Genomic DNA, 13051 nt, shown 5'->3' on the forward strand with positions numbered 1-13051 from the left:
TCTGTCCAGTTTTCCCGCATACCACCCCTGCTCCAACCTGCTATGGCCCCAACAACAGGTTGGCTTTTGTTCCCCAAACTTAACTTGATTTCTCTGGGAACAGAGTTGCTTCCTCGATGGAATGTTTTCCTCATCCTATGACCTGGCTTAAACCCGTTTTCCATAGATGTCTGTCTGTCAAGGAGCTCTCCCTTACCCCGCTAAAAGGCTGGATGAGGTACCTGCATCTCCCATAACACACTGAACTTACCCTTCTGTTATCTGTTGTCCCTATTGAGCTGTGAGCCCCTGGAGGGTAGGAATGTCTTTGTGTTCATTCTGGAAGTGCTGGCCTCCAGGATGCACAGGTATTAAGGGAATAAGCCAAATTGTGTGTCACTCCCCCAGGTGACTTTCAGGACTCTGTGACCACCCCACAAAATGGAACATTCCCTCATCTCAGCTTCTCTGAGGGGGTAGCCTGCTCCGCGCTCACAAGTATTATGACCCTTTGCCAGTGAGCTTATGGGATGTGTCCATGGACGACATAAAGGCTTGATTCTGGATTTTAAAATCAATGTAGCTAATTAAAAAGTAACTCAAACCGGAAAACAAGTTTAGAAACCATTAAGATAATTAAAATATCACTACCTTAATTGAGACCAAGCAGTGAGCTTAAAAAATAAAATTAATTTAAAAAATTACAGGAAGCCTATAATTAACTTGCTTTGGAAATCAGTGTTTTTCAGTTTAACAAATCTCTCTTTAAATTAATGTGTTCCTGTTTTTTTTCCTTTGAAGATAGTTTTTGTAAAAAATTATTAGACAAATTACTTGGACCTGTATCCTGTGCCCGTTGGCACTTGCTTGGTCTTGGGGAAAGGGCAGAGAGGTCGGATTAACCTCCCCTGGGCACCTGCTCCACACCAGGTATGCTCTCCCACAGACGTCCTGCAGGCGTCCTCAGAGAAGCGATGGAGGGCACCCAGGGCTCTGCCATCCTGTGGGGATTGCTGCGTCCTGTCACTCAGCCTGTGCTCAGAGAGAGAGAGAGAGAGAGAGACCCAGAGCACAGGCTCCACAAATCATTAGCCCTTGACAAGGAAGCTCCTAGGCCGGCTCCTGGTTATCATGAACACTCAACTCTCTCTCCCTACCTCCTCACCTGCATGCTTTCTCTGCACCTTATTAAAGGGCCTCTCAAATGCCACTTATTATTCTGATCTGTTATCGTTCCCTTTAGAAAGTGGAGCCACACAGCCCTGTCCAATACGGGTGTCAGCTTCTTTCCAGAGGATCACTGTGAGCCTTGGGGCTGCTTGGAAAAGCTCACTTGGGAGACTGTCTTTAAAGGGAAATGACACACTCCTTTTACCATCCTTATCCCCTTTCTGTCTCAGTGTTGCTGTTTTTCAGAAACAAAATGTACCCCAGTGATGAAATGAATGCTGGCAGCTTGATTTATTACTGTTTTGTTGTTCTGTGAAGTTCATTTACTCAAAATAATTCGCATCCATGTTTGAAGTATTCAGACTCTGGTAATTAATTTTCAGTAGACTTGATTTCTATATGCAAATTGTTATGTATGTATATGGAGTTAAGTGACTGATTTTCATTTATTAGTATTTTCTCATTGGATTTCTTTGTAAAGAAATGGGAGCTTCAAGAATTGGAGGAGGGTGATCCATAGTAGTCAGGCTAATGGTAGCATCACACATGGACAGGGTACAGAAAGGAGATTGACCAGAACACTGGTCTTTTGAGTTAGCTGGAGGGTTGCTGCATTCAGAGGGAGAGGGCAGAGGGCACGGTTGCCCAGGGCCAGGTACCTTACCTTCTTGAGAAGCCCTGGGCTATGTGGGGTCTATGAGGACAATCCTGCACAGCCCAACCTGGGCAGCCCAGATTCTCTCACTGCCCCCCTTCCTTTTTCCCCTTGAGTTTCTTTATGCCCTGAGGGCTCCCAAGAACCTGGTGATGGTGGGCCCAATACCTGATGTCAGGTGGACCTCACAGTCAACTCCTCAGAGGAGATACTAGGTGATCGTTATGCTGCTGGCCTATGAAAGTGAAGAGTTTGCATCCTGGAGTCAAGGGGCCAAGAATCAGATACCTTCTGCACCTCTCATCAGTGACTCCTCTTTAAGACTTTCATTTGTGAAATGGGCACCTTAACAGCAGCCATCTTCTTGGGTAGTTTTTAGAATTAAATATGATAATCCAATTATAGGGCTTAGTTCATTGCATGTCTGAAACAGCGGGTGTTAGCTATTGTTCTTTTTACTATGAAGGCTTATTATTAATTCTGGGGACCAAATGCACAAAAAATTAGCAAACACCTATGAGGTACTTAACATACACAAGGTTGACTTTAAGGACTCACAAATATTAGCTCATTTAACCGTCAAGATAACCAAAGCAATAGTGGGTGGTATAACCCTCACCATACAGGAGAGGATGCTGAGGTATGAGCGAGCCATGTTCACACTCCAAAACACCGGGTCTGGAGTCTGCTCTTGGAAGCTCTGCTTGGCTGACTTCCTTCCTTTGAGATTATTCTGTCTTTTGACATCATCTGGATACAGTGTGGACATTGGTGTTTGTGCAGTTGGCTGCAAAAACAAAAAGAGCCTCAAATTTGGCCACAAAGCTGGTCATGTAGTACTTCAAATTTTGATACCCAACCCCTAGGCTAGCCCATTAGTTTCCATCTCTGCAGTATGCCCCTGTGAAAATCCCAAGGGCTCTGTAGCACTTAGCACCTATCAGGGAAGTGCCTAGGCTGGCACCTTGGCCAGGGCTGCCTTTGTTCTGGTCCCCAAGTTCCTTGAGATCCATGATGTCTTCCCTCATCCTTTGGTGGCTGGGTGTGTGAGAAGGAGCAGTGGAGGATTGCCACAGTCATCATTAGTGGTCATCTGGTAATCATTCTTGAGGTTGGCTTAATTTTGCATGAGCCTTGGAGAGCAAGTCACAGTTGGCTGGATAGCTACTCTGAGGCTGGGGGTGGGAGACACTGCACAAGGAAAGGGCCAGTGGCTTGAGACCATACCAGCCCCCTGGCTTCTTGTGTGGACATTCCCAGGACCAGGAGCCTTCCGTCTAGGACCAGAAAGTTCCTGTTATGAATTTCTGGAAGGCCCTGGCTTGGAGGACTCTGGAAGCAGACACAGGCCTTCCTACCATTTGCCTCCCCAATGCAGCCCTCACCTGAAGAGTTCAAAGTGAATGTCCTGTTCCTGGGGCTTAGATCAGCCTCTTTTATTCCTCCTGCACCCCATTTCCCTCTGCTAAGCTTCAGACAGCTGGACAATCCCTTGGGGCATAGTCTCTGCCAGATGGCTCCCCTGGGTCTGGGACCTGGGTCTTGTTGCTGACCTGACTGGCCTAAAAATGCACCTGCCTTGTGTTTATAGCGGCTGAAGCTGCTGCGGCAGACAGAACCACCCTGAGCTGTTCAAGCAGCAGAAATACCTCTGGACATTGTGTGTTCGGGTCCCCTGAGAAACTCCCAGCAGCTGTCTGAGGAAAATGGTGTGGAGATTCTGGGCTTGGGTGGACTGAAAGGAGTCACGACTTCTCTAAGTGCAGGGGTATCGTGGTTGTCGAGGGACCCAACAGCTGAAGGGACGATGGCATTTTTCATGGCAGTTTTGCTGTCCCTGCTCAGGATGCCAATTCATTTAACCAAATGTTTGTTGTGGGGAGGACATGGGGAGGCATTGCCTCCTCTGGCTGTGTAGAAAGTTATGAAAGATTTACTGCCTAATAGTCTGTAGGCCTGGAGCTGGGAGATGGCACAATTGCTTTTGTTTTGTGGAGAATCCCCTGTGGCCTCTTCTCTGCCGTGATGAGCATGCGCACTTCAGCGTGTGGAGTGCTGATTAGCCCAGGGACTGCTGCTCAGCCTGTTCTGGAAAATGTTGCAGTTTTTGAACTGCTATTTTGGGAGACCCTTTCTGGAGTGCCTTCATTAAATCCACATCCCCTCCCTGCCACGCCCCATACCCACCATCATTCCTACCCACAAACCACACATACTGATCAGATCGAGTGTCTTGTGATTGCCCAGACCTGGCCGTGTGCTGGTCATCATGCCTAGATTGCCTTTTGTAACTTCATTTTCCCAAACTCTGCCCATCCTTCCAGATCCAGTTCACATATTAATGCATCATTAATCCTTGCCCCAGAAATTGATCTCTGTTTTTCTCTGGAGCTCTGTTATCATTTTATATGCCCGTCATGGCCCTTATCTCATTCTGCCTCACACAATAAATATTTATGTGTAAGCTTTTTCCCTTCCTCATTATGTTGGAACTTTGCGTGGCACAAAACGGTCTTGCGCCTCCTGAAGCTCTTCCCAAAATTTAACACGGGCTTATTGATGCACACAGTCCGTGTTGATTACACTGGAGCCAAAAAAAACTCTGTCCTCAAGGACTTTTTATGTGGTAGAAAATAAGTAAAGGTAGGCATGGATGAAGTCCTAAAAAGCAATTGGAGACAAATAACCAAAGAGGGAAAAGGAGCTCTTGGTCCTTGGAGCATGTAAGATTCTAAAGGGTTTTAAATGTAATTCCTGCCCAAGATGGAGATGCTAAAACTCTCCAAAGCACAGAGGAATCACTATCCTGATGCTGAAGCAGAACATGTGTGGTAAACCCAGAATTCCTCTTTGTTTGGGTGTTTATTCCAATCCCCTACAGCCTAAGAAAACCGCGCAGAGTGGAAACACATGGTCTGTTTATTTCCCTTTTGTTTATTTGAGTATAAAGAGAAATTAAATTTCCCTGGAGGCCCTAACACCCACTCTTGCTCTTCTTGCCTCAGCCCTGGACCCATCGAAAGACCCCTGCCTGAAGGTGAAGTGCAGCCCTCACAAAGTGTGTGTGACCCAGGACTACCAGACTGCCCTGTGCGTCAGCCGCAAGCACCTGCTCCCCAGGTAAGGCATGGGGCTGGGAAGTGTGCTCTAGCTGATAGATCCGGGGGTACCCAATCTCTGAGTGGGGGACAATTGGGGAGGGGGAAAGAGAGCAGGTGTCTCTGTCACCATTTTATGTGGTATTTGGTGCCTGCAATCATCCTGTGGTGTGAATCTCCATTCTCAAACACAGATTTGCAAACAAGTTTGATATGTGCATTTGCTTTAAATTAACTTTTTATGACTCTGAGCCCTCATCTGAGCAGATGCATAGAAAATCCCTTCTTTGTCTTTGTGGAGGCCATTCCTCCTTCAAGAATGACCCCAGACATCCAGGAAGATTAGAGCCAAAACAGGTTCTGATCCTTTAGTCTCTTGGTTGTCACTGACATCATCAGTGTGATAATCCTTTGAGGTTCCTCAGGGTCTGAGGGTCACCTGCTTTCATGCCCATATATATGTGCCATGGGCATCTTTGCCAGCCTGGTTGCCCTCAGCACCACCATACCACCATTTCTCCTGAGAACATGCTTTGCTCTTTTCCTGGGGTGAAATACTTGATCACCTTCCTCCCTAGCTCAGAGGGAGGTCTCCCCACTCTTCTTCAGGATCCTTAACGCCTTTGCCTTTTTACCCTCAACCTCTCCCAGCTTTATCCATCTAGTTGGATTAGGCTTTTACAGATGATAGAAAGAGCCTTTGAATTCAGTCTCCTTGGGCCTTCAGTCCTACAAAAATATTCAGAGCAAGAACCAGCACATGTCCATGCATGTGCGCACATGCACACATACACACGAGGCTTTAACAGCAGAGCTGAGTTGATGGGTGTGGGAGAAAGGCATTTGCAGTGCCTGTTCTCGCTTCTGTCTGTACTGATGTGCACTGGAGATGTGTATCCATGGGCACTGGACTCACCATGTCTGTTTGGGATTTGGCAGTGTGCTCTCCCATCCACCTGCACTGGGCCATGACCTCAAGCAAAGGATGCAGCCTTTCTGGGTCTTGAGTCCCACTGAAGTGCATCTCCTGTGGCTTCTGCTCATTAGCTCCATCTCATCCAGGGGACCATGCAGGATAGGTCCTGTCCCTTCCTTCAATTCTTCAGGTCTAAGCAATGCTGGTCCCATTGGCTGCTCCTTTGGGGAAGTGTTTTAATTTCCCTCCCTTCCCTAAGTGGTTTCCTCCTAACCTGTCTGGGAAGTTCCATCGTGGTCCAGGAGAGAAACTCCTTGGACCAGAGCCCTCACTCTCTTTGCCTCTACAACCTAGTCCCTACAGATCTACCTTCATGGTCACCTAAAAACAGTAACCCTTTGTCTCCGTAACACTGAGATGCAAGGTATAATGTGTTTTACTCTTTCCCTCAGACTGGAGTGTTCTCCCTGGAAGTAAAGATAGATCTCACTCCCAAACCCTAGCACGTGCCAGGCATTGTGCTCAGCACCACATCCTTGAATTCTTTTTTTGCCAAGTGGGATTTATTTTTGTCTACACTCTAAAAACGAGGGTAGTGAGATAGAAGCGTTAGTAATTGGCTTATACATCTAGTCATGGACAGTCATGATTAAAACCCAGGATTGTCCAGCTCCAAAACTCATGTTTTCTTTTACTACCATATGTTGGCCTCTCCCTTCATCTTGTCCTTGTCTCTCCGTTTATTCACTATCATTTAACAAAAAGATACCAAATACCTACCATGTGCTAGGCTTGTGTTACACACTGAACTACATACTTGCCTCCCCTCAGGGAAAATCAAGTTCATTGTGGAATGGGATGTAAAAAGAAAAAGTTGGTGGTTGTTGTCACTATAAATTATTGTCCGGGCATACATACTCTGAGAAAACTCTCCTAGAGTCTCACCCTGCATATGATTTCTTCCTTCTCTGAATGTGGTATGATAGGGCCTCTTTTGCTGCAAATACCCAAATACCCTTTGGAGGCTCTAGATTTTAGCCATCTGGTTGTGTTTGTGTGCGTATGGATGTGCAACATGGATAGACCACTGCCTGTTTCCTTCTAGAATAAAGCCTTTCTGAATGTGACAGACAAGAGATTTTCAGCCTTAAGCTCAAATCTGTGCAAGATGCAGGCTGCAGCCTTATTGGTATTCACGCATATCCAGGTGTAAGTTGTGTCTGTCTGGGCGTGCCTTGTTTCTTTGTTGGGGCACCACCCTTGTTTACTTGTGTGGAAAGCATAATGCTCATCTCCCACATCTTCTGGTGGCCACAAGATTGCAGTGACTAAGAGTGTGGATTTGGGAATGAGACCAACCTGGGCTCTGTTACCAGGCTGGCTACTTCCTTGCTCTGTGACCTTGGCATTTACCTTACCTTTCAGTATTTGTGCTTCATCATCTATAAAATGGATTTAATGAAAATACTTACCCATTCCTCTTTCCTCTTTATTGGGATACACCCTCTCATGATTCCTTTTTTTTTTTTTTTAATCTTTATTTATTTATTTTGAGTGGGAGGGAGGCAGAGAGAGAGAGAACATGCATGCATCCAGGAGGGGCACAGAAAGGGAGAGAGAATCCCAAGCAGGCCCCGCACTGTCAGTGTAGAGCCCAACTCGGGGCTCGAACTCATGAACCAAACCATGATATCATGACCTGAGCAGAAATCAAGAGTCGGACGCTTGACTGTTAGACTGAGCCACCCAGGCGCTGCCCACTAGTGATTCTCAAAGAGAGCTTATAGGTAGTAATTGCTGCTAATCCTTACAGGAGCTCTTGTGTGCATGTCCTTTGTGAGTTCAGTGACATGCAGTTGCGTAAGGTATATAGTCTAGTGTCACATGATGATGGCTTGTCTTCCACTTGTTAGAACAATTATGATGAATAGTTATTGTGTCATTCATTTTGGAAGGTCAGCCAGGAGACCCCACAGTTGCATGTTTCTAAGAAGAAGGTAGCCACCTCCAGGTGCCTGGCCTCCTTCCTCATGTGACTATGCCTGCTTGTCCTTCCTTCTCAGGGAAGCTATGAGGTTTAGCATGAGGATTACAGTGTCATTTCTGCTGCTCTCTTTGTGATTCACAGCAGGTAAGTACTAAGAAGATGGCTGCATTCCTGATGATAGGGACCTTTTGTTTGTTGGAAAAACAGCTGAAAGAGGAGGCAGTGATTGAGGCACACTGTCCATTCCCTTATCCAGATTTGGGAGGTAGTCCAAGCCAGGGACTGGCTCTGCAGTAGTGTTTGTGGCCATTGTGAATCCAACCTCCCCACCTCCCTCCCAGACACTGAATAACTCGGCCCGCCATATCAGTCAAGCACATACCTCTTCTTAGGGTCTTGGACACCTTCCCAGATGAAGCATCTGTCCTGCCACATGATAATTCAGGGGTCCCCTCTGACCAAGGAGACAGTGTTGACAACTCTATTTATTCATCAATCAGGGAAGTAATCTTTCTCTCTGTGAAACATCTGTAGACAATCCCATCAGCCAGTCTGGCCTCTGCAGCAGCTCAAGAGGCAAATCCCACTTGCCCAATCGTCAGCGCTGCACACACACGGAGAGGCGGCTGGGCCAGCCTTAGGCTGATTATGAGGCTGCAGACTTAGGCTGTCTTGTCAAATGGATTGAGACAGAGGACAGTGAGCGCATCAGCGAGAGAATTTCATTAGCTCTCCTTGCCCATTGAGACTGAGTGAGTGGAGAAGCTGTTTGATGTACACATCTGTGACCAAAGAACATCTGGGCAGATGGGCAAGCATTTTGATGGGATGCCATGTGGGGTCTCCCTTTTCTGGAATTCTCCTTTATTAGAGTGGTATTTAGATTTGAGTTTGCATCTGGTTTCATCTAGAGGCTTCAGGTAATCTCACATTCTCTGGAGAATTCTCCTCAGAAATTCTTTGCTTTGTCTTCTCTTGCTGTCAAGCCACGGTGAGCAGCCTTGGGAGCAGGTGAATTCTTGGTAGTGGGTTCACCTTTTGGGTTCTCTGAAGGGGCCATTTAAGCACTAAAGAGCACTGTGAAGGCTGCCTGGAGTGGGGAAACCTTCACTTAAATGATTTTTTAAAATTACTCTAATTAATTTTTAATAATCTTCGATGCTTATTACAGGAGACACTAAAAATACAGAAAAGTAAAAAGAATTAAGAAATAGGCAATGTTTGCATAAGCTAAAAACAGTAATGAAATACCCCAGCACATTGCCATCCCTTCTTTTTTCTAGTCATAGGTCTCATCCATTGGTTCATTTTTCTTAAAATTTGATCATCAAGTTGTGCTTATCCTATATATAAAAATTTGTATTGGGCTTTCTTCAGTTAATTTTTATAAATGACTATTTTTATGATACAACAACTCTTTGTAGATACAACTTTAAAAATTTTTTAAACATTTATTTTTGAGAGACAGCATGAGCGGGGGAGGCAAACACACACACACACACACAATCTGAAGCAGAATCCAGGCTCTGAGCCGTCAGCACAGAGCCCAACAGAGGGCTTGAACCCACAAATCGTGAGGTCGTGACCTGAGCCAAAATTGGATGCTCAACTGAATGAGCCAGCCAGGTGCCCCTGTAGATATAAATGTTAAAGATTATATAACATAGTATATAAAATATGAACTTGGGGAGTGCCTTGGAGGCTCCATTGGTTGAGCATCTGACTCTTGGTTTCTTTTCAGATCATGATCCCAGGGTCGTGGAATCGAGCTCTACATCAGGCTCTGCACTGAGTGTGGAGCCTGCTCGGGATTTTCTGTCTCTCTCCCTCTTCCCCTCTCCCCCGCTCCAGCTCTCTCTCTTTTAAACAAACAAAAAACCCCCAAAAAACTGGAAATGAATCATAGACCTAAATATAAGAGCTAAGAATATAAAACTTTTATAAGAAAACAGGAATAGCAGGAGTAGTAACCTTGAGTTTGACAAAGATTTCTTGGGACACAAAAAAGCATGAACTGTAAAAGCAAGAAAATAATAATAATAGTAAAATAAAAATATTGGATTTCATCAAAATTAAAAACTTGATCTTCAGAAGATACTTTTACAAAAATAAAAAGAATAAAAGGATGAGCCACATGAAGAGAAAATATTTACAAAACACAGATTTGACAAATGGTTTTTATCTGGATTATGTAATGAAACCTTATGTCCATTCAAAGACTCACTCATGAATATTCATAGCAGCTTTACTTGTAATAGCCAAGAGCAGGAAGCAACTCAAATGTCCATCAATGGGTGAATGGATAAACAAATTGTGGTTCATCTATACAATGGATCACTACTCAGCAATAAAAGGACAGGGTGCCTGGGTGGCTCAGTCAGTTAAGTGTCAGCTCAGGTCATGATCTTATGGTTAGTGAGTTCGAGCCCTGCACTGGGCTCTGTGCTGACAACTGAGAACCTGGAGCCTGCTTCAGATTCTGTGTCTCCCTCTCTCTCTCCCCCCTTCCCNATTTAAAAAAGTAAAAAAAAAAAAAAAGAAATAGGCTACTGGTGCATCCATCACCATGAATAAATTTCATAATAACTATGCTAAGCAAAAGAACCCAGACCAAAAAAAAACAAAGTATATCCTGGATGATTTTTATTTATTTATACTTCTCCAGTATGCAAGCTCATCTCTGGTGACAGAAAGCAGATCATTGGTTGTCTGGGGGAGCAGGTCAGGGGGTGTCTGAGCGGTCATTAAGACTAGATAATACAGGATGGATCCTTAGGGAAATAGTCACTCTCTGTTCTGAGATGCCAAAGATCCCACCGGCAAAAGGATTCATTAGAGGAAAAAGAGTTTTTACTGCAACAGTGTGCTATTCTTCCTGACTCAGGTTTTAGAAATACTGTCTTAGGCTTTCTTAAAGAAAATACCCTCTTGGGGAACAGAGGGATGGGCAGAAAGTCATACAAGCCACAGAGGTCTCTGCTCTCAGGGATTCACTGCCAGTCAGGATGGCTAGTTCTGATCTATTGCTCTGGGTGGGCGGGAGCTGGGGGTGGGATTCTCCCTACAGAGCCATGAACATTGATTTTACCTCTCTGTTACCATTGATTTTCATTTGGAGAATAGAAAATTGAAGCATTTGTTTTAAGCCTTGCAGACAAGCCACATTCTCAAATTCTGCAAGTGTATTGTGAACAGGAGGAAAGGGTGTCAGGATGGGACTTAGAATATCTGAGCATACCCTTGGAAGCCTTCTGGGAGCAGTGGGAACTAATCTGTTTCTAAACAAGGAGCCGACGGCCAGTCTTCCCAGTGGGCTAGGCCTCTCTAACGTAATGGCCCTTTATCTCTGCTTCCTAATTATCCGGAATAACAACGAATTCTCTGCACCAGCAAAGAATTCAGATTCAGTTGAGGCTCATGGTGCCATAGACCAATCTGAGAGCTTTCTGTCTTTTATGTGAACTTGGAAAAAGAGAATCAAAGTGTTTGAGGTCAGAGAGAAGTACATGACAGAATGTGCCTCAAATACCAAACTCTCCGAGGACATTTGAAAGGATGATGGTTATTTCATCTCAGTTTTGTTTTACAACAAAGCACTGCCTCCTGCTACAGGGGCTTTGAACGGGTTGATTATACATACACATATCTCTCTTGGTTTGGAAGACACATGGTCATGTAGAAAGTGAGTGCTTCCGGGTGTCTGAGTGGCATTCTGGTACTTTCACAGCTCAAGGCATGTCCAGTTACCAGAGTGTGATCATGTTGGTATTCCTTATTATGATTTAGTCTTTATATAGCTCACACTTTTTCTCCAGGGGCCCGTGTGTTCTCTTTTAACCTTGAGGGATCTTCATTTTCTCTGTTCTGGGCCTGGCTAAAGTCTTGATGAGGGCTTGGTGATATTTCTAAACAATTGTTGGAATTTATGCAGCTGAGTTTTGGGGTTAAGCCCACTTCTGAATCAGCTACCTGTAATAAACAGGAACCAACACTGTGATCTCTTTACCCTTGGTCACCTGAGGAAAACAAAGGGGAGAGAGGTTGCTTCCAGAGATGCCACTTCTTGACCACTTGCCATGTTAGACACACTTTGCAAAAGGAGTCTTGTTGACTTCTCATAGTTACCTTCTCTGTTCCTTTGTTTTCCTCTCTGAAACTGAGAGTATTGATTGCACGAGCTTGAGGAAAAGAGCAGCAGAGAGTAAAAAGCTATTCATAATGAGGATGGGAGTAATTGTGTAGAATGTTTAGTCCCTGGAACAAAGGGGACTCAGTGAGAGGCGGATCTTACTTTGGAAGGCAGATTCACTAGGGGAGTTTAATAAACACATTAAAAATCATGATTGTCAGTAATGTTTACCAGACCCAAATTTTGCTCTGAGTTGTTCCTCCCCCGCTTTTTAAAAACTCTGCTGCCAATGCCAACGAGGTTGTACCTAAAGATGGAGATACCTTAAGATGGGAAAGTGACTGGTGAGCTCTCCCAGAGAGTCTGATGGCATCCTGGCTGGCTGGACATGTGTTTCTAGGTGTGACTCGTAAGGACCAGAGCCTCTGCCCTCCAGAGCCCTCTCTGGCACCTGCCACTGGGTTGAGCTGCTCGAGAAGCCCCCTTTCTAGAGAGGGTGGTTCATATTTCCAGGTATTTTCTGGAATACCCAATGCACTGAATCATGTCCTTTTTTCTTTTAAAGCCATGTTATATCTGTGGGAGATTGGAAGCATTTTATGGTTATATTCCCAGAATGTGCATCATGTACAAAGTTGCTGGAAGGGTAGAAAGCCAGGAGTCTGTGGTGTTGGGAATGTCTGCTCACAGGGTCAGGGACTAATGTTAAAACCTCCCTCTCAGTTCCTACCTCTGTCTCTTGTTAGAAAGCCTAAGTGCATTACCCTGCTGTGTGGTTCTCCTCGATGAGGGGCTCCCATTTGCCTTGTTATTGGTGTCTCTGTCTATTAAGAAATGTACAGAGAGGCATATTTCATGCCTCAGATTTAAGTGGATTAGAAAGAGGAGATTGAGGTGGGTGTGCTGGTTTTGAAGAGGTAATCACTAGGTGTGATTTCCACCAGGGCTCAGGGCATGCTGGGAAGCATGCAGGTATGAAGCATTACATTAGCATGTCCGTCCCTAAATGCTAGGAAACAGACCAGCTCAAGTCCCCTCTGCAACTCGCTGAAGGTGTTTGGTTTCCCACACATTCTGGGGGCACTTTACAGCATCCAGAGAGAGAGGAGTATCCAGG

General features: G+C 45.1%; 1 protein-coding gene across 1 annotated transcript in view; it reads left to right on the forward strand.

The window, feature by feature from the left end:
* The window catches only part of SPOCK1 (SPARC (osteonectin), cwcv and kazal like domains proteoglycan 1), a 294180-nt gene that overhangs the window by 131454 nt on the left and 149675 nt on the right, over positions 1-13051 (forward strand). The window contains exon 4 of the mRNA XM_039222852.1: positions 4810-4924. Within this exon, the coding sequence (XP_039078783.1) occupies positions 4810-4924 (115 nt within the window). The remainder of the gene's footprint in view (positions 1-4809; positions 4925-13051) is intronic.

The sequence above is a fragment of the Hyaena hyaena genome, unplaced genomic scaffold (genome assembly GCF_003009895.1).
Source record: "Hyaena hyaena isolate Hyena2069 unplaced genomic scaffold, ASM300989v1 scaffold_1208, whole genome shotgun sequence".
NCBI lineage: Eukaryota > Metazoa > Chordata > Mammalia > Carnivora > Hyaenidae > Hyaena > Hyaena hyaena.